This window comes from Staurois parvus, unplaced genomic scaffold (assembly GCF_062004578.1).
Source record: "Staurois parvus isolate SC_StPar_1 unplaced genomic scaffold, SC_StPar_1.0 ptg000412l, whole genome shotgun sequence".
Lineage (NCBI taxonomy): Eukaryota > Metazoa > Chordata > Amphibia > Anura > Ranidae > Staurois > Staurois parvus.
Window position 1 is genome coordinate 1,254,523 of NW_028318208.1, and position 25,852 is coordinate 1,280,374.

At 43.2% G+C, this 25,852-nt stretch overlaps 1 protein-coding gene across 4 annotated transcripts in view; it reads left to right on the top strand.

Moving 5' to 3' along the window:
- CASKIN1 (CASK interacting protein 1) overlaps nt 1-25,852 on the top strand; it is a 384,147-nt gene that overhangs the window by 289,006 nt on the left and 69,289 nt on the right. For 3 of the 4 annotated variants that reach the window (XM_089686801.1, XM_089686798.1, XM_089686800.1), the window contains exons 7-10: nt 8,946-9,054; nt 15,167-15,275; nt 17,625-17,719; nt 22,875-22,992. In XM_089686801.1, coding sequence (XP_089542927.1) covers nt 8,946-9,054; nt 15,167-15,275; nt 17,625-17,719; nt 22,875-22,992 — 431 coding nt within the window. The remainder of the gene's footprint in view (nt 1-8,945; nt 9,055-15,166; nt 15,276-17,624; nt 17,720-22,874; nt 22,993-25,852) is intronic. The other variant, XM_089686799.1, reaches the window with a different exon arrangement.

Genomic DNA, 25,852 nt, shown 5'->3' on the forward strand with positions numbered 1-25,852 from the left:
GCCACCTACCTGTGCAAAGAAGTGCCACCTACCTGTGCCCAGCAGTGCCACCACCTGTGCCCACCAGTGCCACCCACCAGTGCCCATCAATGCAGTGCTGCCAGTCAGTGCCACCAGTCAGTGCCCAGCGGTTGTGCCAGTCAGTGCCCAGCAGTTGCGCCAGTCAATGCCTAGCAGTGATGCCAGTCAGTGCCACCTATCAGTGCTGTCTATCAGTGCCCATCATCAGTGCCGCCTATCCGTGACATCTCATTAGTGCTGCCTATGAGTACCGCCTATCCGTGCCACCTCATTAGTGCTGCCTATCAGTGCCGCCTATCAGTGCCCTTCCGTGCTGCCTATCAGTGCCCATCAGTGCTGCCTATCAGTGCCCATCAGTGCCGCCTGTCAGTGCCCATCAGTGCTGCCTCACCAACGCACAAAAATTACCTGTTTGAAAAATTTTATATAAGAAACAAAGAAATTTTTTTTTTCAATTTTTTTGCAATTTTTTGTTTATAGCGCAAAAAGTAAAGCGCCCAGCGGCAATTAAATACCACCAAAAGAAAGCTCTATTTGTGAGAAAAAAATGATAAAAATGTCATATGGGTACAATCTTGTATGACCGCGCAATTGTCAATCAAAGTGCAACAGCGCTGAAAGCTGAAAATTGGCCTGGTAAGGAAGGAGGTATAAGTGCCCGGTAGGCAAGTGGTTAAAACAAGTAAATATAATATACTGTCCTATTTACTAATGCTAACAGGATAAGGGTTAAAAATAGTGCTGACAGTGAGAGTTTAGATCCACTTTAAGACGGTTGGGAGTCAATAGGTACCAGAATGTGTCTGTTGCTATGCTCACTGCTCATTATCATGACTTATACATACATTTTTTTGTATGATGGGGAAGGATTAGAACTTCTGAGATTGTCTGTGCCTTACTGCCCTGGTGACAACTGTTCCCCCATTTCTTCACAGGGATAGAGGGTAGGGAGCAAAGCTGGCTTTACACTGGTAGAATTTTATTTGAAAAATTTCATTCAATTTCCTAATGGTTAGTGGGATCAAATCAACAGTCGTAAGAAAAATCGAAGGAGCAGGAGCACATTTTTCTCGAACAAATTCATTTTTAAAAGTGAATGTGGTTTTTACTCAAGAAAATCCATTAACTCCAAAATTATTAAATGCACTTTTTTTAAAGTAGTTTCAAGCAACATTCCTAATTTTATTCCAGCTAATGCAGTGATGGGAATTTCCGTACAAATGTTTGTATGAATGTTTGCCATTCTACCATTTATATGACCAGCTTAGGGCACAGTCAAACCAGCAGGGTCACAGACAGAAATAAATGCCTGAAAGAAATGAAAAGTTAATACATTTTGGCATGAGTTGGTCTTAATTGTTTTCCCATGTATGAGAGCTGTAAGGACCCCAGTGACACAAAGGGCTATATTTTTTAAAAACTGCATAGTGGTTTTGTATGTGTTCATTTCGGATGCTGAGTGTGTAACAAAGCTTTTTTTTAAGATATATACTAAAATGGTACCTGAACAGCAGCTGTATTTAGCAATGGTACTCTAAATAGGGAACAACCTCCAAACATGAGTATATGGAGTAAATGACTCCCCCTCCAAATTATTTAATTCGGATGTTTCCATTGAAGGATTCTGTTAATTCTACAGCATACAAAGACATTTTAGAAAACTGTGAGCTTCCAAGCATGTGGTAACAGTTTGGGGAAGTCCTTTTCATTTCCAGCATGACTGAACCCTTTTGAACAAAGGCTCCATAAAAGCATGGTTTGATGTTTGGTGAACTCAAGTAGCCTGCGCAGAGCCCTGAACTCAACTCTACAGAACACCTTTGGGTTTGAAGTTGAACTCTCATTATGAGCCAAGTCTTCCCATCCGAAATCAGTACTTGACCTTAAAAATTCTCAATTGACTTAATGGACTCAACTTCCTACAGGCTCACTCTAAAAACTTTGGAAAGCCTTCGCAGTAGAGTAAAGGCTGTTATAGCTGCAAAAGGGCGACCAACTCTATATTAATGCAAACGGTTTTTGAATAGGATATCCAACAACTTCACACAGATGTGATGGTAAAGTGTCCACAAACTGTTGGTCATTATGCATCATTTGTTTCCTTTCTGCTGGTCACTCAGTCCATCCTTCTAAATGTCACTTCAAGGTCTAGTCCATCCTTAGCTTCCTTTGACTTTGACTCATAAAAGTCATTGGAAAACTGGCAGCACCCAAGAAGCAGGAGCCAGAGGAATGTAGTATAAAGCGAAGTCATGCTGTGGAATTTGGGCCATATTCTCAGCCAAAAGTGCCCTGTGCATAAACCATGGAACACTAATTGGTTTTCCCAAGGGGCATTGTTGGGTACTAAAAGACCCAGGACACCTTCAAATACCTCACCTAAGGTGAAATGATGCAGACAAGCACATTGAACATCATTGATGTCCTTTTTATTGCCCCCATGTCTTCTCCTCTTCTCCATTCTATCTCTTTGCTGTCTTCCTCTATTTTATTTCCATCTGGGCAGTTTTCACACACCTAAACCTTGGATATTGTTCAACTCTATATATTGACCAACTTCAGACAGAGACAGAGTCTATCTGCCTTTTTCTGGCCTCAAATTGTAGACTAGGCTAGGGGTAGAAACTGCAGGCTTAAGACGAAAAATACGGTACTTGACTGGAGATCTGGGGCCAGTTCTCCAAGTGCCAGGGCTTAAAAGTCCCTGGTGCAAAGTACAGAAATCCCTAACATCCAGATTTCAACTTTTTTGTCATGTGACTACAGCAGTCTGGCTGCTGCACTTTGCACTTCGTCATTGATGTTTCCTTTGCCTTATTTAAGTTACTCTATATTTAGAAGTTAATATGTAGATATGTTACCAGTCTTGCTGAAATGGTTATATTAAGAAAAGGGCTGAAATACCTGAGAGCCTAGGCAGTTTGTCATGTGATATGTATGCAATAAATAGAATCAGTGAGCGCTTAATAATGTAGTAGCTATAGCACATAAAAGGTAACCAAAATAAAACCTCATAAGATACATATGTAAGAAAAGTGCAGCGCTAAAAGGTATAAACTCCAGTCTAATGATAAAATATATTAATATAAAAAGGATAAAACATTAATAAAATAATAGATTAATATAATAATAAAATTAGTGACAGTTCGTGGTAGGTGATTGGTATAGGAGTTGATAGTGACTTCACGTTCCAGTGGTGTGGTGATAAATAGTAAAAATACGCACTCACCAGATGCGTATATTTCAATACGCATATAGTCAATAAAACCAGAGGTCCCCCTCATGGGATGGGATGGATGAGCTGGGCTGTCTTAGCGTACTCTCCTCCCTCTGGGTAATGGGTAGCTAAACGGTCGTCTCTCTTGGTGTATAAAAACAGGCATCCACGTAGAGGCCTCTTTAATGGATGGGCAGGATGCTTATCAGCTTACACTGGAACCAGCTTCCTCCTTTGGACTGGTGTCATAAATAATATAACTCCTGTGTCTTGAAATATGGGCTCTGAGGTCCTCCCTCGGCCCAGCTCTGTCAAGGTCCTACCTTTTCCCTGAGGTTATGTTACTCCATGTGCTGGCATCCATCTTGGATTTCTGCTGAGCATGGTGGGAATCCTTTATGCCTTCAGGTCTCTGAGGTCCATCCCCCAGAGGGGTGTGGCTGATGACATATAAGTCCGTGGTCCGCACATGCTCTTTGCACTTGTGTCTTGTGTCTTTGTGTTGCTATTACTCTGTTCTGACTCTCGTGACTCTCCTGGAATCTGACTTGGCTTGTAACTCGACTATTCTTTGCGTTCTCCTTTGATCTGACCCTCTGTTGCTGAACCCGGCTCTTGACCTGTGATTGTCGTCTGCTGTCCTGTACCGTTTGTCCCGTTGTTGTTGACCCGGCCTGCCTGACTACTCTTTTGTCTTTTCCACCAGCTAAACGCCATTGGCGGCGGCCATTACCGCAACTGAGGTGTCTCGGGGGCCGCGACCTGGTTCCTGGCTGCGTCAAGTCCATCCCCACCATCAGGGGCCCTGGTGAAGGGCAGCCTGGGACTTAGACTCCGCGCCCTGAGGGACTTCGGTCTGTGGGTGGTGGTTGTCGTCAGCCAGTGCATTACATTGTTAGGCCTGCCTGTCCGTTCCTCAGCTCCTGCCCTGACAGGCTCTCCAAATGCTTCCCCTCTTATGTCTCTTAGCGGAATGACTTGTCATGTGATATGTGCTGAAGGGGAGGATCAGAGATGAGCTTAGGCATTTCTCCCCATCAGCACATACCACATGACTAAATGCCTAGGCCTTAGGTCATATGAACAGCACTGATGGGAGCTTGTAGCTACATTTTCTCTGAGAAAGCAAAGTAATTTTGCCTCTTGTATTTCTCTTCATTTATTCACCTGTAAAAAAACGGTAACAATGCTCTCTTTCATTGACAGTTGACTACAAGTCCTATATAATAACACCCCCCCCCCCCCCCACAAAAAAAAATTATTGACATTGCATTGCAGTACTTTTCACTGTTTTATCTAATATCATTGATTCAGAATTGAAAGGATTATACCTTTTGCAACAATGGATCCTCTGCACCTTAACTCTTAAATAGACTGGAGATGCTGTGTTTTGTGTTTTCTTTACCTCTGCTATTGAAATATTTCCCCATAAACTGAGAAGACGTTGTTATTAGCTTCAGGTATCCCTGTATGAAAGGCAGCCATCTAAAGCTCAGAAAATAATGGAAGATCTTATATTGTGGCTTTAAGCAGCAAATAACAGTGATATATGACAGGCTGTTAGGATGCCGGCAACGTGTTTTGTAGTTGTAAAAGGAGCCAGAGAAAATGCCAGAGTTATGAGAGAACTATAACATTCACACAATACACCACTGCTATCTATATTGTCCTATACATTGATTATATACAAGTCTCAGATATGGCAAGACCAGGGGCGGACTGACAATTCATGGGGCCCCCGGGCAATAGGGGATCATGGGGCCCCTGTGTCCTTGCCCAAACTCAAAAAAGCCTATGAAAAAGGTACCAGGGGCATCTCATGGGGCCCCCTACTGACCCCAGGCCCTCGGGCAGTGCCCGAGTTTCCAAATGGTCAGTCCGCCCCTGGGCAAGACCCATCACTGCAGTATTAAAGCCGGCTGTAAAAACCGAGGTTGCAAAGAAAATGAAGAGCAAGCAAGAGTTAGCCAAAGCTTGGATTTGTTGCAGATATATATACCATATATTTGAGAAAAGGTAAAAAGTACACCATTGTTTTCTTAAGGAGACACTGTCATCTCATGGAAAAAGACTAAAGGGGGTAGACTGCCCCCTATAAAGGAAGAGGAATAATATTTATATCTTTCGTTGGTGGCTGTATTCAAGATCTAATCCCACTGAAGAATCTTCAGCACTTCTGAGGGTATTGGATCCCTGGTCCCCTGGTGCATGCTGAGGTTCACTCCAACAGCTCCTACGTCACTGCTGGTCCTGTAGTGACATTTGGGTCAGCGGGAGCAACCACTGACCAAAGCAGGGGACATAAACACCTCTACCAAGAATAAAAAACAAGGGCAGTGCTACCCCAGCGCAATAAGCCTTTAATCGTATATAAAACACTCCACTTCCCAGGCAGATGGCGCTCCTCCCATGTTCTGGTGTTGTACTGTTCCTCTTTGTCATCGTGTCCAGTGCAGGTCTAAAGACTCTGCATTGGACTTTGGAGACCTTAGACCACATGGGGGAGAAGACGCTGTGAGGACCAGTCTAGTGAAGGGTCAGTTAAGTAAATCTTATTTTCATTAGACCTAAACGAGCAATGAACTCTTTCATTGCAGGTGTAGCCCCACTGCAAAGGAATAATTTTTAAGTTTCCTGGAGTTTGGGTTTAAGTATCACTGCCAGTTCACACCGCTCATCGCATGTGATTTGCACAGGAATCGCACCACATTCCTGTGCAAATCTCATGTGATTTATGAGTCATATATTTTGTATCAAATTGCACTGCATTCGCACCAAAATCATGCACGTTTTGCAAATCGACTTCCGAGTGTCGCTAACATACACACCCTCAGCAGTTCTCAGGAACAGGGTGCGATTTTGATGCGGCTTGGGAATCGCACAGAAACCTGTGTGAATTCCGCACCGCATCAGTGTGAGTCGACCTATTCTTTTAGAGGCAGTATTTGGATTTTTTTTTTTTTGGTAATGACACGATTGCTTTAAAGTGTTACTAAACCCAGGTCCTTGCGTTCACTATATCTGGTCTCCCCGGACCCTGCATTCACTATATCTGGTCTCCCCGGACCCTGCATTCACTATATCTGGTCTCCCCGGACCCTGCATTCACTATATCTGGTCTCCCCGGACCCTGCATTCACTATATCTGGTCTCCCCGGACCCTGCATTCACTATATCTGGTCTCCCCGGACCCTGCATTCACTATATCTGGTCTCCCCGGATCCTGCATTCACTATATCTGGTCTCCCCGGACCCTGCATTCACTATATCTGGTCTCCCCGGACCCTGCATTCACTATATCTGGTCTCCCCGGACCCTGCATTCACTATATCTGGTCTCCCCGGACCCTGCATTCACTATATCTGGTCTCCCCGGACCCTATATTCACTGCATATCTGGTCTCCCCGGACCCTGCATTCACTATATCTGGTCTCTTCGGACCCTGCATCCACTATATCTGGTCTCCCCGGATCCTGCATTCACTATATCTGGTTTCCCACAGTACACAGAACATGGAAATGCAATTATTGTATTAAACATGAACTGCTAAATACCTTTTCTCATCATCGGTTAGAGCAGTTTTGTAACTTCTATCAGTGTCCAGCAGAGCACTGGTTAAAGCTTGTGGGAGTTTTCATTCTACAGTAGGAGGATACAGGACCCCTGACCTCTGTCTGGACAGTGCTGATTGGCCCTGTGCTGATCACATGCACTCTCCCAAGAAAAAAAAAAACACCTCTCTAGCAATACACACCAAACTGAGCATGTGCAGTTTTCCCCGGAGGCTCTGTTCTATCAGGGGATATTTAGGAGACACTGGAAGAAGGGGAGAATCAGAGAAGACAGGATCAAACATCCTTTTTACGCAACGTGGAGGATTAACCCCTTAGGTTTTACAGTAAGTACTAACAAGCATGCTTTACTGCATATACAGACTGATTTTACTGTTGTGGGTTTAGTAACACTTTAAAGTGAACTTAAAGCACAACTCTATTCAAAATATTTTTTTTAGTTTTCAATAGAACTGGAAAGGATTTGGAATACTGTATGTTTTTATATTGCTTTCTGCCACAATAGGGACATTTACATAGCTCCGCAATGTCATTTGGAGGGACTGTCCCTCTTGTCTGATTAAATCTCTCTGTCCCTTATGCAGTCTCAGTCATCCCTCTTCTTAGTCTGATGTGTACGTCTCTATACAAAATGTACTATTTTACTAACAGAAGTGTTATGCTACATTAAACTTTTTATCCAACTTCTATATTACAGCATTTGTTATTTTGAAAAGCCAACATAAAGGAGACATAGAGGTCAAAAAAGCAGTTATGTGGTATAGCCAAGCATTTTCTGTGTGTGAGATCTTTGTGGTCCATGTAACCAGGGCCGTGTCCTTTGCCTACATACTGAGTGCTAAAAGTCCTGTAACTGAGAGCAAGTAATCAGCTGTCATACTTTCATTTCTTGATGGAAACCTCTCATGGGAGAAACTTGGCAGCTGCCATTGCTGACCGTCCCTGGTGAGATGATAGTTTCCAGGCTGCTATGCTGATCCTCTTGTTTCAGTACTTTCCGAGTCACTGAGCTGGAGCAAGTATGCAGATAGGGACTTTTGGCTTTTCCTCCGATTTTCCAGACCTCTGTATTTGTTAAGGCTCGGTTCACATTTTTCCAGTGCAGTGCATTAGCAGTGTGTTAACATGCGATTTATGAGAGCTAAGGCAGCCAATTTAAAAAAATAGACTGGCAATGCACCAAACAGCGATACACTGGCAACGCAGAGCACCACAGTGCATGCTGCAGGGGCGTATTTATCACAAGGCAAACAAGGCATTTGCCTAGGGCGGCATTTTTCAGGGGGGCAGCAGAATTTTTCAGGGGACACCCTAAAAGAAGGGACACACACAGCATGAGGACTAGGGGAGATCTGAGAGAGTCTGTGGGCTACTTGATGTTGTATGCAGAGGCTGACTCTCGTTCCCGGGGATGTCCGGAGCTGTGAAGGTGAGTGTCTTCTCTCTCCTTGGGGTGGGGGGTAAGTTGCCAGTGTATGGGGGGTGTGGTAGTGGAAGGCTCTCTTCGTAGGGAAGGGGGATGTTGGTCGGTGTCAGGGTCTCTCCGTGGGGGGGGGGGGAGATTTTTGTGTTGCCTAGGGCAGCACGAAACCTAAATACACCACTGGCATGTTGGTGTGTTACCACGTGTTGTTGGGACTGTGTTGTCTTAGTACAATAGAGGTCCATTTATAATGAATAGCAACCCAACATGCTAATGCATTGAATGCAACAGACCCAGGGGCGGACTGACCATTTGGAAACTCGGGCACTGCCCGAGGGCCCAGGGTCAGTAGGGGGTCCCATGAGATGCCCCTGGTACCTTTTTCATAGGCTTTTTTGAGTTTGGGCAAGGACACAGGGGCCCCATGATCCCCTATTGCCCGGGGGGCCCCATGAGTTGTCAGCCCGCCCCTGAACAGACTTCAAAAGAAAAGAGTGCACCCAGCCTAGGAGCCAGTAAAGCAGCAAGTACTGAAGCCAATTAGCATTTTCAGATGTCTGATTGGCTGCTGTGAATTGTTGCACTTTGTTCACCATCTTTCTTGCCTCATAAAATAAGCCTGACAATCTCTTTGACTCTCAGATTTTTTTCTAACTTTTGTAAAAATGTTTTCTTTTGTTTCTTCTCATTTTGGTCATCCTTCTCTTATTAGGCTTCTGTTACAAGCTGGCATAGACATCAATAGACAAACCAAATCTGGAACAGCCCTCCATGAAGCAGCCCTATGTGGAAAGACTGATGTCGTTCGGCTTCTCTTGGATGTAAGTCTCCTATTTTTTTCCGTTCCAGGGGTTTCAAGTAGGGATGCACCGATACTGTTTTTTTATCGGCGAATACAAGTACCGATACTTTCAGTCAAGTACTCGCTGATACCGATTACCGATACTTTGCGGTGCAATTTGCATTAATGGACGCAAATTTCACCGCAAAGAATAGCATGCAAGTTGAATAGAAATGTGATTCATGTCCAAATCGCATGTAGTTTCCCCACTGCTCCTGTGTGAACCCAGGCTTGTCAAAGCCCGAGTTCACGCAAGATCGTTCCATGTGACGGTGCTGACCAATCAAAAGTCCTCTAGCCCGAACTGTCATCGCTGCAAGGAGAGGAAGTAAAGCGCTGGGATTTCAAATCTCTGCTGCTTTCTCTCCTCTCCTACCACTGGGAGTCAGCATGGGATGCCTGCAAGGTTTTCCTGTGTGAACTCGGGCTATGACAAGCATGGGTTCACACAGCAGCAGTGGGGAAACTGCATGTGATTTGGACAGGAATCCCATTCCTGTTCAAATTGTATGCTAATCTTTGAGGTGCAATTTGCGTCCATTAACGCAAGTCACACTGCAAAGTATCGGTTAAGGCATCAGCACTGATACCAAGACCAGTATCGGTGCATTCCTAGTTTTAAGTTATTTTCTAAAAGCATCTAAGTTTCTATATACAAGACCATGACATAATGATACATTTCAGTGGCAAATACTGCAGCTTTTTGTTAATTGTGGTACAAAAGAGTCTAGTGCAGTGGTCTCCAAAGTGTGGCACGGGAGCCAGTTGCTTTTATCTGGTCCTTGGGACATTATTTCATCTACTGATATCAACAATGGAGCATAATTCCTCCAACTGACACCAATGAAGGGGGTACAATTTCTCCCAATCGCACCTACAATGGGGCAACAATTCCTCTCACTGACACCAACAATGGGCCACAATGCCTCCCAATGATACCAACGATGAGGCCCAATGACATCAAAGATGGGGTACAATTCCTCCCGCTGACACCAATAAATGGGGCGCAATTACTTCCACTGAAACAAACAATGGGTCACTATTTTTCCCCACTGATGTCAGAACCTTTTTTATTCCCACTGGCCACAATCAGACCTTCCTACAATCTAAAGGACAGTAAACTGTCCCTTTGTTTAGAAAGTCTGAAGACCCCTGGTCTAGTGTAAAATGTCAATTTTCCATGGGCTCAGCAGTTACTCAGGGCATTGTTTTATCTTTTTCAACACCTTTGATATAACATAATATAATACAGACCAGGGGCGGACTGACAACTCATGGGGCCCCCGGGCAATAGGGGATCATGGGGCCCCTGTGTCCTTGTCCACACTCAAAGCACACCCAAAAAAACCTATAAAAGGTACCAGGGGCATTTCATGGGGCCCACTACTGACCCCGGGCCCTCGGGCAGTGCCCGAGTGCTTGAATGGTCAGTCCGCCCCTGATACAGACATGAAATAACAATCACAATTATGATTGTCTGGTGGTTTCATGTTTATAGGGAGACAGTTGTTGGATATTGATCAGGCAGTTTGTAAAATCTGTTCTAGTCTTATTACTTATTCAAGATAATTATTATCATCAATGCTTGCCTGTCCTGCTTCCTCCTACATAACAACAAATGTGAATATTCACCCAAACCGGAATTCATTTTTATATAAGTACCTGGAAACAGAGGTGCTGGATGGCAAATGAATCATGCCTACACATTCATCTGTCCTCTACTGGCACTTTTATTTGCTGTTGTCACCACTTCCTGGTAAAGTGACAGAATAGTGGTTTTGTATATGTTACCATTACCACTGCCTTGACTACTTGCAGTCATTGGTGAAATTCCAACCTGGAACCCTGCTTCCTCCATTGTTTTCCATCTGGCTTTGCTCTCTTCCACACTCTTACATAGCTCCTCTTCAGCCAAGCTTCTTGCGAGATGACCAAAAAATTGGCTTTTTGTAGGAAAACTCTGCAGGAGAGGAGCTACACAAGATACATATTTTTATATATAATCTTCTTTTATATATATACATATATATATATATATATATATATATATATATATATTTTCTACATGTACTTGATATTTCTATGCTCAAGTAAATATAAAATATTGCCAATGAATATTATGCATGTACATATCCAGCAAGCAGATGGAGCTTTAGGTGTTTTTTCACATGGTTTCCATGCCTTACTTTCAGTTGTTAAAACCTAGAAACCATCAAAGAAGAAAACATATATAAAACATCACTTTTAAACTGGTAAAATGTTCCCAAGTCTTATAAAAAAATGTCTAAAAAATACTGTTTTCCATCCTGTACAAGGCAGGAGATGGTCATGTGCATAGAATAATTCCAATGACTGAGTATTATATACTGCAATGGTTTTGCACAGAGCAGCCCTGATCCTCTTCTTTTTGGATCCCCCGATGGTGGTCCTGGCTTCTCCCCCCTGTTGAGTGCCCCCAATAGCAAGCCTCTTGCTATGGGGGCACTTGAGCAGGCTCGCTCCTGATCTGCACTGTGTGTCCATTCACACAAGAGCAAAGCTCACCCCTGCTCCACGTTCTCTCCTCATTGGCTCACTGATTGAGATTGACAGCAGCAGTAGGCAATGGCTCATGCTGCTGTGTGAGCCAAAAGAGGAGAGAGAGAACCCAGGAGAGCCACTGCTCTCATGCACATCGCTGGATCGAGATGGGGCTCAGGTAAGTATAAGGGGAGCTGCACCTAGAAGGTTTTTTTTAATGCATAAAATGCATTAAGGTAAAAAACCTTCAGTCTTTAGAACCACTGTAAGTATCAAGAAGAGCTAATCATGGAGTGCGACTCTTCATCTTCATATTATATATATTTTGTTGCTGTGGAGACAGGTTACAGGTGCCGGCACCCGAATGGTCCACGGACATTAAGAGATGCAGGTTTGGAGTGGCGCCGTGGATTTGGGTATGTTCTTACTAGATAGCAATGTACATTATATTTACTAGTTTAATATTTCTGGCCTAGGCCTGGACGATATCATACATCCCAGGAGTCTTCATGGGCATTTTTTTTCTTCACCTGGAGGAGGGGAGGGGGAGCTTTCTCAGCTAAGCACACCCCCCTGCCTGCAGATGAATCCTGGGAAGTAAATGCTACAAGAATCATCTGCCCTTGCTCAAGGATTGCTAGAAATTTTAAGGAGGTGATTTCACAGCAAAATGGAGACATGGATGGATGGGCGAGTTTGCTTTAAATATTAAAACGGAGTTCCACCTAAAAAAAAAAAATAAATAAAAGTCAGCAGCTACAAAAACTGCCACTTACCTGTCCCTCGGTCCAGCGGTGTCCTCACCATGGCTGGTTTCACCGGCCGTCTTCTCTCCCTGGCACCGGCATCTTTAGTGTGGGCACCCGGCTGTGACAGCTTGCGGCTTCACAGCCGGGTGCCCTCTGTGCATGCTTAAGAAGTGCTGCGCTTTGTGAATGGGCTCTTAGTCTTCTGGGACCTGTCATGTGTCCCAGAAGACTACAGGGAGGGAGGACAACTTCCGCTTCCGATCGCCTAGGCGATCACAGTGGAAGTGGGAGCGGGTACCCGCTCCCTAAAAGTGCCAATCCTTAATAGGGAGTGGGGGGCAAATGCTTAAAGCAGAACGTCCGCTTTTGGGTGGAGCTCCGCTTTAAAAATGCAGTAAGTAACGGTTTCAGTTTGTGGTGCTCAGATACTGTTTAGTTCCCCTTTAACTTTATTTGCGACAAATACACTTTAAGGACCCATTTACATCTTCGTGGTGCTTTATGTTCAATGTGCCTTAAAATCACACATGACCTTTTTTTTCTGTTCTGAATTGTTGTGCACTACAATGCATGTGCATTAAAGCGCCATTCAAAATGAACAGCACCACAAAACATGTAAGTTACCGCATGATACTGCAGAGTGGAAGTGTGAATCCGGCCTAAGTCACTTCAGGTCTAGTTTTTTTGTCTACACTATTAGGACATTTACATTTTTGAAATGCGGTGATGTTCATCAAAAAAAAAATATATTGTACCTAAATCTGAAAATGCCTTGGAGGATTGGTTCCTGTAGGGAAACATTCTTTTTTTTTGATCTAATGGCCTCTAGAGATTTGCAGTCCCCCAGTGCCACCCAACCGTTCGCAACATTAAAGAAAGACCTTGAGGGACTGTGTGGAATATGACAGACTGCTATAGGCCTTGGAGTCCCTGTAGTTTTCCTCTCTTCTCAGTATAACTCTCCGAATGCCTCATGCTCTACTGTTATTTCTCTGTATTTGCCCAGCAGAAATACAGAGCTGTCTGCCTATAAGAACCTCACATAGCTTCACTTTTTCACGGGTACCACAAAGAAGGAATTTATTGCTTTATTCTCACGTGGCCAACTGTGCATACAAAACGAATGGCTTATAGCACACACATTGCCTACGTCTAGAGCCATTTATATGGTGTGCATACAGCTGTCTGCTGGTTTTTGTCTCATCAATGTGAGATACGGAAACCATCATTTCTTAGCTTTTGTAAATGGAGGGCGAGGAATTCATTTATGTTACCTTTGACTCTCTGTATTCTCAGATATTTTTTTCTTTGTTCATACCTTTTGTGTTCCCTTGTTGCTAATGACGTTCTTTAGCTTTAACATGTATCAAAACCAGGAACAAAACGGTAATATACTGCAGCTTACCAGCCTTAGATGTGGTGGTTGCAGTTGTTTTCTTTTTCTAATGCTGTCTTTCCTCTTTTTTTCACCTGGTTGTTGGGAGCTGCAGCATGGTGCAGTGAGTAAATACACATAGTCCAGATGCAGCAAATCTTTGAACTTTTATTAAACAGAATGCCATCATGACAGACACCCTGGTGGGAGAGCACCACTAGGTAAATAACTCACAATTCAATGCAGTCAAAAGTGCAGAAAGAGAGGTGCTGACAGCGTCTGTTTCAGAGTGTGAAGCATGGCCTGGCCAGTCCGGTCCCAAGAGGGAAGCTCCTTTCCAGGATAGTGAGTCCCTAATTTTTCACTCCTCGCTAGGAACCTCTCCCTATTGCTAGTTTCTTTCCATAACAAGCGGGTCTCTCTCCCTACACTAACCACATGCCAGAAGTACTCCAAACCTGCGGGCAGAGACTTAAGTATTCCCTGCTGACCCAAGATGGGCACGGAGGGTCACATGGGTGCAGCGTAGCCAACCGGATCACTGCTCCATTGACCCGGAAATCATAGAGAAGCATTGCTTCTTTTGCAAATCTGCAGGCTGAGGTGCCACCTGCAGTGGAGAAAACAAACTGCATCTGCCTACATGATGATCCTGCCAGTAACACACTTAATGTCTTAGGGTGACGACATTCACTCACCGTACTGTATCATTAGAGGAGCAGCATTTTCACGAATACTCGGCCAGGATGACATAGTACACTGGTTCCTCTCACCCATCAACAAATTACAGCTATCCAAACAATTTCACTTTGATTGATTGAACGTTGGGATCTGGTGAAATTCATTGCGTTTCTCGAGTCAGTTGACCCACTTCAATGGGAACTTTGAAAGACAGCTTTTACTGGTGGGCTGAACTGTCAGTCAAATGTTTAAGGCCTCCAACTAGTGTTGTGGACTAAGCACAGATTTGCTTTTAAAATGAAGAATGGCCAAAGCTTTTTGTCTTCACTTTTCTTGTACGTCACAGGAGTACACTTACTTTTGTACTCCTGTGACCCAGAGTCAGCTGATAGCGTGCTAAAGCCCACTATCAGCTAACATCGCAGAGCTGCTCCAGGTTCTGGAAGGGTCCTGACAACATTGTTGGGATCCACCTGGATGCCTGATTGCCAGCTGGCTCAGCCTTTTAGCATTCAGCACTCCCCAGTAAGCACTGGAGGAGCAGAGCTCTCCACTCAGAGCAGACCAAGAACTGAGTAATCGGCAGTCGTGATTGCTCAGTTCTCTGTCTCAGAGCTTGTGTGGGACACCTGCAGCATCACACAAATGCCTGAACATGGAGGTGCCTATAGATGTTTATTTTTTTTATACATCCCACACTTCTCCTTTAGAATTATTTTCCTGTGCTATAACTTGCCCACTTCCTGTTTTGTTATCTTTTTTTTCAGAGCGGGATCAATGCTCATGTGAGAAACACCTACAACCAATCTGCCCTGGACATAGTAAATCAGTTTACAGGAACCCAGGCCAGCAAAGAGATCAAACATATGCTACGAGGTGAGGAATATTTCAGAGATAATACAGCATGGCTCTTTTGTACTTGTATCATTGTCCTTCCTGCCCCCTCCTATTTTTATGTTCAGCTGTCCCAGTTATCACACACTAGATTGCACAGTCTCTTATTAAATTGTTCCCAGCCAGACCTGCACATGTACTCTCAGGCCTGCACCTCTATTTATTCCTATTGAGCCATTCATTCCTATGGAGGTTCCAGACTGGTAGGTTTGCGGTTGTGCTGGACCAATAGGGCCGAAAATAGGTTTTGACATAAATCCAAAACAGGGGTGAATATAAACCTATGATATCAGTAGGTGTGTGTAGACCTGAGTAAGGTCCTCAGCTGCCCACCTCTCTGGTCAAAATGGGGAGAATGCTCATCACACGACCAAATCCTAAAATGTCAGATATAGCCAATGTGTTTCTGGGGAATGGACCCCCTTTTCTTCAGGGCTTGAGCAACAATATGTAATGGAATCAGGAAGAAATGCACTTTATAGCCTGTATTTGGGCTGAGCATCAACTTGACCTGAGTATAGTGAAGGCAGCCAAATGAAATCCAAGCCCCCATTTGCTCAGTCATTGAAGATGGGGGAACCTATGGGATTCTTCTTCGTTAGCCCCTACGTTGGTGAAATTGGTGCCCAATTTATTCTGTCTTGAAAACCCAATAAATATTATTGAACCAGAATATGGGGGAGCCTATGCTTCCAAAACACGTTGGCTATATCTGACGTTTATGTTCAAATAACCAATTCAAATGAACCTTAATGTCATTTTGACCATGTTTTACTAGGCGCTCCTAACCACATACTCAAGATATGTAGGCTCCCTACTTGGAAACTCCATAGGAATGATGAGAGTTTAGAACGTAAAGCTGCAGTTAGACTTTAACATGGATTCTATATATTCTGATATATATCTGATATTTGTTACAGCCCAAGAAGGACAGTTGCTGGGCCCTGTAAATAAGGACACACACCTCGGGTCTGCTCCCGAGTGCTCTGAGCAGGGGTGGACTGACAACTCATGGGGCCCCCGGGCAATAGGGGATCATGGGGCCCCTGTGTCCTTGCCCTCACCCAAAAAAGCCTATGAAAAAAGTACCAGGGGCATCTCATGGGGCCCCCTACTGACCCCGGGCCCTTGGGCAGTGCCCGAGTGCTCGAATGGTCAGTCCGCCCCTGGCTCTGAGCCTTTGATCTGAAACTGTTGAGGGGTTCTTAAGCATTACTTGGTCATGTCTAAGAGAGTGCATTAGTATTGGGAGGACCGTCATTCAGTCTGAGAGACAGATTTCCTATTTTCTGTTAGACCTGTAATGTCTGACAACAAATTGTATTGGAAGCCTTGTGTCCAGCATTAGAGGCAGTACAGCAAACCAGTGTTTTGGCACAATGTACAATCATGCACATAGTGCCCTATATATGGAGTCTGGGTCCTGTAAGCTCTTACCAACTACCCTGCTCTAAAAGCATACGGCTCCATGTACACGGGACACTTCTGAACGATGGAAACTGACTGCTGGAAAACGTAGGTTAAAAAACGTCTGTTTAGCCATGCTTGCATATTGCGTTTATGCGCATTTATGAGCGTTTGCGTTTAGAAGCGTTTTTTTAAAGATAACCTTAGGAGACCTTCCAAAATGCCCAGAATGCACTGAAAAACTGTAAAAAATGAACTATTTCAGACATTTTGAGTGAAATAGAGAGAGAGCAGAAGCAGAGAGAGCAGTATTTGTTGAGATTAGCTGTGTTTTTATTTTGTGGTGTTTGGATGTGTTCCGGCTCATTTCTGTGCAGACATTATTGCAGCAGTGTCTAACATATTTTCTTTCATGCGAAACCTCAAAGTATGGTGTACCGGGTCCATTTGAGTACCGGGAAAACACTTTTCATGATGAAAAAAGGCTCTGGACAGCATCTGGAAATGGAAGCGTTAAAAAACTTTCCAAACGCAAACACTTATAAATGCGGTTAGCCAAGTTTACATGGGTTCACAAGCGTTTGAAATGCTGATAAAATCTACTCCTGAACGCAAGTTTGGTGCTTTAAAAAAAACGACTGTAAACTCAACTGCCTGTAAACGACTGTAAACGAAGATGTGTACATGGACACATAGGAAAACATTAGGGAGAGTTCAGGGGCTGCTGAAAAAAACGCAGAAAAGCTCCTAAACGTGAGTTTATCAGCTGCAGTGTACATGGAGCCTAACTCATAATTGACATTATTTGATTGGGTGATTTTGACTTTGTGCTTTCTCTGGTGACAACTAGACATTAGGGCATTACTGCTCTGCAGGCAGAAAGCTCTCAAATCCTCAAATCTTTCTCTTCTCTTTCTTTACCAGAAGCTTCTGCAGCTCTGCAGGTCAGGGCATTGAAGGATTACTGCAATAATTATGATTTGACCAGTCTTAATATTAAAATGGGAGATGTGATCACGGTAAGTCCTTCTTCAAAGAGCCACTAAATGAATTAATGCACAAATTGTATTACGTAAAGGATAAATCTGATAATGGTCATGTATATCTGTAAAAGGCTTACCTGTGAAAAGGGTGACATAGCAGACATGTATACTCCTGTGGGTAACATGCAGTCTGCTTCTTCTCTTCACTTTCTTGCAATGCTTCACCAATTCCTCTTGCATTCGATTTGACTATAGAAACAAGTGAAAGTTCTTCCTTGGCAGTATCTATGGTGACTCTATCTATTTTTGCTGAAACATTTAATGAACAGAGTTCTGGCAAAGAAACCATGGAAATGGTTGCCAATAGAGGACTTTCACATGCTTCCAGAGACAACTTACTTTGTAAGTTTTTCCCTCAATAGGAGGCTCAATGTCTGCTTATTTTTACATGTTCCAGGCAAATCATAAACCTCAGATTACTTAACCCCCCTGGCGGTATTCCCGAGTGTATCTCGGGGTAAAGTTTCAGTACCACAAGCGGTAACCCCGAGCTACACTCGGGCTCACCATGCGGCGCTGCTCCGCGATCCCTCCATCACTTACCTTGTCCTGCGTTCCCGCGATGTCCCTCCTGCAGTGTCCCCGGCAATGTAATCCGGCCAATGCTGGCATCTGTCTTCCGGGTTCCGTTCCCTGCGAGCGTCGGGACGTACGGGGGACGGAACGGCAGGAAATTTGAAAATGACAAAAAGTGACATTCACTAAATTCACTAAAATCACATAGTACAACATTACTGTAGCAAACCATTTCACATACATTTTGTCCCGAGTGCTTTGTCCGGCGCCCTGCCTGCATTTTTACTGATCTTTCTGCCTGGAAACTGAGAAACGTCCATGGCGTCCAAAAAGCATCCCTTTAGGTCAAAAGCGGTTTTAGACCGACTAGAGAACAGCGATAGTAAATCAGAACCACTTGCAGAATTGAGTGATAATGATTCGTGGGGGAAATTCCTCATCAGACACTGAAAACGATTTTGTGACTTTGCTCAGCGATGTGCGAACTTGGCGCTATATTTCAGATTTCAGTGTTTTTGGTTTGATTATATTATTGAATTAAATTTATTATTATTATATTATTATTGTTTATGATTATTTATTATATTATAATTTATGATTTCGTGTTTCAAATTTTATCATATCCGGGATGTTTACTAGACTCTTGTTCGGACAGATTTCAGTGAGTTATTCCTAAAAATTACAGCCTACAATAAAAAAAATACATATTTCCATGCAAAAAAAATATGTACTTAATTTTGTGCTCAAAGCGGTACATTTTTTTGCATGGAAATATGTATTTTTTTTATTGTAGGACTTAATCAGACCGCTAGGGAGGTTAAAGTGGATCAGTAATGTGTTAGTGTAACACCTGAAGGTCTTTAATGACCTCTTACAGAGAGCACAATAATCCCACTGACCATGAAGATAAAGGAGATGATTCTACATCGCAACAGGATACTGTACAATGTTTTTTTATTCCAAAAATGACAGATAATACAGCACAGGATTACAAGGATGTTAACGCGTTTCACACAAGTTGATGCTAAATGCGCTAAGTTGTGTGAAGAGCGTTAGCATCCTTGGAATCCTGTGCTGTATTATCTGTCATTTTTGGAATAAAGAAGCATTGTACAGTATCCTGTTGCAGTGTGCAGCCGTCTATCTTCTTGGTCCTTCATGGTGGCGAGCCGGGCCAATACCTATTAGAAGGGATCGTTGTTAAAATTGGTCTTTCTGGTAAATAAATGCAGAGCTAAAATCCTAATAAACATTAAGTGTAAACAATTCAAAATCCACACATAATATATATTGAAGTGAGACGAACGTTTTAGGACGTTAGCTGTGCAAGAAGTGACATAAATAATGGATAAACAGTAAAAATGACATATAAGTCCAAAGCTCTAAATTAAGGTGAAATCCGTGACTCCAGAGATAATGAAATGAGTATACATTGCACTAACCAGACAGCGCAATGTTATGCGCATTTGAGTAATTTGACCAATCCTCGTCCTCTGGATAAGGAAGGTGAGAATCAAAGGATCATCTGGCAAACCAACCGAAAGACATGTAATCAAATGGTCATCACTCTCCATTGATCAGGAACACTCATCCATCCAGCAGGGGGATCACTCTCCAGGTATCAGGTGTCAGATTCAACCAGCAGGGGGATCACTCTCCAGGTATCAGGAACACTCATCCATCCAGCAGGGGGATCACTCTCCAGGTATCAGATTCAACCAGCAGAGGGATCACTCTCCAGGTATCAGATTCAACCAGCAGAGGGATCACTCTCCAGGTATCAGGAACACTCATCCATCCAGCAGGGGGATCACTCTCCAGGTATCAGGAACACTCATCTATCCAGCAGGGGGATCACTCTCCAGGTATCAGGTGTCAGATTCAACCAGCAGGAGGATCACTCTCCAGGTATCAGATTCAACCAGCAGAGGGATCACTCTCCAGGTATCAGGAACACTCATCTATCCAGCAGGGGGATCACTCTCCAGGTATCAGGAACACTCATCTATCCAGCAGGGGGATCACTCTCCAGGTATCAGGAACACTCATCTATCCAGCAGGGGGATCACTCTCCAGGTATCAGGTGTCAGATTCAACCAGCAGAGGGATCACTCTCCAGGTATCAGGAACACTCATCTATCCAGCAGGGGGATCACTCTCCAGGTATCAGGAACACTCATCCATCCTGCAGGGGGATCACTCTCCAGGTATCAGGTGTCAGATTCAACCAGCAGGAGGATCACTCTCCGGGTATCAGGTGTCAGATTCAACCAGCAGGGGGATCACTCTCCAGGTATCAGGAACACTCATCCATCCAACAGGGGGATCACTCTCCAGGTATCAGGAACACTCATCCATCCTGCAGGGGGATCACTCTCCAGGTATCAGATTCAACCATCAGGGGGATCACTCTCCAGGTATCAGGTGTTAGATTCAACCAGCAGGGGGATCACTCTCCAGGTATCAGGAACACTCATCCATCCAGCAGGGGGATCACTCTCCAGATATCAGGTGTTAGATTCAACCAGCAGGGGGATCACTCTCCAGGTATCAGGAACACTCATCCATCCAGCAGGGGGATCACTCTCCAGATATCAGATTCAACCAGCAGGGGGATCACTCTCAGAAATAAGCATGCAGCAGGAAAAGAATCCACCTTTTGTGAAGGTTCAGAGGTTTTGCCTTTATGTCAGCTGCTTTCTCTTTACCACCTAGCACTCGTATACCCATTGATATGGATTGGTCTTTCTGTTCACCGGGAGCAGTGTTCCTCCCATGTTTGCTCCCTCAGACAATGCCTTCATCTGCTGAGGTATCATTCAGGTTCAGCAGCTACTTCCTGGACTGAAATACTGGCTTAGAGATTACAAAGTCATGCACTGTAAATTCTGGTGCCTGAGCAGTTATTGGCTGTGTTTAAAAAAGTGTGACACAGATCATCCCCTGCTGCCGCCTCTCACCTTGCTACAAAGTTACAATGGTGCAGCCTAAAGCAGACCAATGCCATCATAATGCCAATACAAAGTCACTCTAGAACTTAAGTGCCACTTTTTAATGATAAAGTTACAACTTAATACTAATTTGTATATTCACAGAAAGATTTTAAGTAGAATTCCAAGTTTTATCTAACTACTCCTAAAACTGTACCCTTTCCCCTCCTAATTTGCCTGGCAGTACTGGGGTTGTTGGTTCGAATCCCAGCCATGGCACCACCTGCCTGGAGTTTGCATGTTCTCCCTGTGCCTGCGTGGGTTTCCTCTGGGTACTCCGGTTTCCTCCCACACTCCAAAGACATGCTGGGAGGTTAATTGGCTCCTGTCTAAATTGTCCCTAGTATGTGTATGTATGAATGTGAGTTAGGGACCTTAGATTGTACGCCCCTTGAGGGTTAGGGACTGATGTGAATGTACAATATATATGTAAAGCGCTGCGTAAATTGACGGCTCTGTATAAGTACCTGAAATAAATAATATTAATTCCTATACATACTATCCCATGTAAGAAAGATGCATATACTTAACCTGTTTGCAGGCTGCTTCAGTGATGTAATCCTGCTTCCCTGTGCCAGTCAGCGTCGCTGCAGGGGAGAGGCGGGAGCTCTGACAACTGATGGGTCTTTGAAGCCTATGGGTGACATCACTGCCCCAGGCATAACCAGCCGTTGTCAGGGTGCTCCCCTCTTCCCCGTGGGTGCCGCTGGAATTCCACTATAAGCTTTTTGATTTGTAATGTGTTCCATTAGCAAAGAGCACGTTAGCACCGCTTTTAAGGAGCTTCTAAACATTAAATATATCACACTTCATACAGAATATTCAGCTGGAGCTTGTTATATGTACCAGATCCTATGTACCATCATCATTACAACAAAGTTCTATTTTTGTTTTTTTTACAAACGTTTTTATTTATTAAGAAATAGACTGCAAAAACAGATTAACAGCATAAGGTATAACATAAAATAGAAAAAAGGCACATCTGTAATATTCCTTCCAAAAGGTACAGTTATGTAGAACATACAAGTTAAGTACATTATTAAGGTAGGCAGAGCAATAAAGCCACCAACAGAAAGACACCATCAATTAAAGCATGAATAATCATTGGTCAGACAGTAAATGTCTATGAGTTTTCCAAACATCCCATTTTTTGTCAAAGTTCTATAATTTTTAAGCACACTGTTGTTGCTGTGGAGCAGCACGGTGGCTAAATGATGAGCACTTCCGCCTGGCAGTACTAGGGTCGTTGGTTTGAATCCCAACCATGGCACCACCTGCCTGGAGTTTGCATGTTCTCCCTGTGCCTTTGTGGGTTTCCTCCAGGTACTCTGGTTTCCTCCCACATTCCAAAGACATGCTGATAGGTTAATCAGATCCTGTCTAAATTGTCCCTAGTATGTGTATGTATGAATTTAAGTTAGGAACCTTAGATTGTACACCCCTTGAGGGTTAGGGACTGATGTGAATGTACAATATATATATATATATATATATATGTGTGTAAAGTGCTCTGTAAATTGACGGTGCTATATAAGTACCTGAAATAAATTAAAAAATAAAATAATTATGATGAAAGCTTCTCTAATTCCTGCATGTGCTTCCTCTCCTTCTCCCCCTGCTGGCAGGTCTTGGAACAGCATCCTGACGGTCGGTGGAAAGGTTGCATCCATGACAACCGGACGGGCAATGACAGAGTGGGCTACTTTCCATCCAATCTTGTTGAGGCCATCACCAAACGAACAGGCAAAGCCTCTCCTTTCTTTCAGGAATTGTACCATATCAGTGTGCTCATACGTACTCTTTGTTTGATAGATACAAAGGGGTAGATTTACTAAACATTGAGCGCTGTGCGCCACTAATAGAAGAAATAGTGAGAATAAAGCTTCAGGGGTCATTTACTAAAACTAGAGAGTGCTAAATCTGGTGCAGCGGTGCATGGTAGCCAATCAGCTTTTATCTTCATCTTGTTCAATAAAGCTTTGACAATAAAAGCTGGAAGTTGATTGGTTTCTATGCATCGTTGCACCAGATCTTGCACTCTCTAGTTTTAGTACATAACCCCCCCCCCCCCCCCAAAGGTTTATTCTCACAATTTCTTCTATTAGTGGCGCACGGTGCTCAATGTTACACATTTTTTTGGTTTTGCTTTATTTTATCACTTTTGTTACACTTTGGCTACATCCTGATAGCATGTGTTTAATTACTGCTGCAATGTGAAGTTTTTGTTATGAACGGTTAGTCTTGTTAATTCAGATTTACATGGCAACATGGGGGCTGTTTCATCTGTGATCAGAAGCCTAATATATCTGCTAGAGTAATTAGATCCTTTCCAAATTATTTCAGTTATATGAAACATTTGTTCAACACATGGGCCGGTCTGGATGTGTCCAGATCAGAATATTGCTATCTACTTTGGGAGGAATGTTAGAGCAGAGCAGAACAAATCCCAGAATTTGGACAAAATGGATATTTAAGAAAAAAATCATCCGGTACCATTTTACTCCTATTGGCACTGGAGCACATAAACTCCAAGCAAGCAGTTCAGTTTTTTGGTCAATACTGGAGAGTTAAAAAAAAAAAAAAGATTTAAACCCAATAATGAAAGTCTCATGTGGGCTTTGCTATGGTAAAGGCTAAGTTCACCTTTGGGAACATGTTCCATGTTCCACCTGTTTTTAGGGTAGAACATTTAACAAGTTCCCTGTTCTGTCCTTGCGACCCATTCTCCTGTGTGTAACTCGACATGCAGCTAAATCCTGTTCTATAATAAGCCAGACAATACAATCTTGAAGCTTTATTAACAAAACAGAGTGGGTGAAGCTATTGAAAAAAACATTTATAAAGTACATATAATACATGTATGAAATATACAAACACAGTGATATAATAAAAGCAACCTGTGCGCAATAAGAGTATACAATAATATATGAATAAATGGATGAGTAGGATAATCTGCTGCCGCTAAGTCCTCATATGATCACACCACATATCTAAAAAGCAATATAATAGACAGGACTGCGCTACAGACAATGAATAATAAAAGTCCACAAACATTCTATGCCAAATCCTCTGTACATATCATAATTCCCACTATGATACATTTATCACCAAGTGGGAATTATGATATGTACAGAGGATTTGGCATAGAGTGTTTGTGGACTTTTATTATTCATTGTCTGTAGCTCTGTCCTGTCTATTATAACACAAAGTGAAATGATTAGGCTGTAGATGTCAATAAGTCCATGCTCACCAGCGATGCTGCCTGTAGGGGGTGTACGTTCAGTACATGACATGTGCTGCAGAGAATTATAGCTGGTTCCTTTTTCTCTGTCTTTGAGATGGAGTCTGAGTTCCCAGGATTCATCTGTTTTCTTTTCTTAGAATGAGGGATCTTTTTTTTAATAAGGTTAAACAGACTCTAGTTTCTGTAAAACAGTAAATTTATTCTGGACTCCATCTAGTGACCAAATTTAATACTGCAGGCAGGGCAACACTGAATTTCCATGCTGGAGGCAGAACAATCCCGCTTCTGCAGCCTCTCCCCGATTCCCCTTCTCAGTGTGAGAGCAGGCTGAGTATCTTCTCCCCACACCTGCTATCATAATTTGAAACGAACAGGGCCATGTGGGGTTTCGCCCACACGGCTACGTCATTAATTCACAGAGTTTTGTAAATGAATGAACTACAACTACCGACAGCCTTTGCAGCTGACAGCTTGTAGTTCTCAATATGCATACATTTTTTTTTTTAAAAGATGAACTTAGCCTTTAATATATTTTCAACAGTCATTTTCAGTCTGCAGCTTTCTCTGAAATAATACCTGATGATCCCACCATAAAGATCCCTGTTCAGGCATTTCCTGTTATGGGGTGACAACAGTCTCCTAGTCGTGTTCTTGCGTTGTCACCCTATTACATGGACCCCTGATGGAAAAGACATGCAAAGACTATGCCAACACACCTTTAGCAAGTATGGTCTGACAGTTCTTACTTTCAAGAAAGATGCGCAGCCGAAGCTGGTAGGTGCGAATGTAGATAGGACAAGCCTGAAAGAGGCTGCAAGAGATCAGTAGCACTATTGCCAAGATGAAAACAGAATTTTATGGAAAAAAGGGCAGTGCTTTAGGAAAATAAATGTCATTCTGTTGGGATGCTTTAAAATATATCTAAGCCCTATCTGCTAAACTTTTACTTTGCTAAATCTTTCACCTATGATATACATGTACAATAAACAATTGCTGTTTTTTTTTTTGGATAAAATACTTGTTTTCACCTTCTTTTCATCCATTTTTTTTTCATCTCAATGCTGCTGATCTCCTGCAGCCCCCTTCAGTCGCTTCACGTCTACATGCACTGGCTCCAGCGGCGGCTGTACATGATTGCCATTGACTGGCTTCTTAATAGTGACAATGGCAGGACATGCCTGCACAATGTGGTTTAGTATGGCCACCTGTAGTCTTGATCAGGAATACGAGTGACAGAATGAAAATGCAGGAGCTCCATTAGGAGACAGTTGTCCCCCCCCCCCCCCCAATAACTGCAAAAAAGTGAAAAGAACTTTTTAAATTTCATGTTAAAGCTTACATGGGATTTTTGTGATTGGG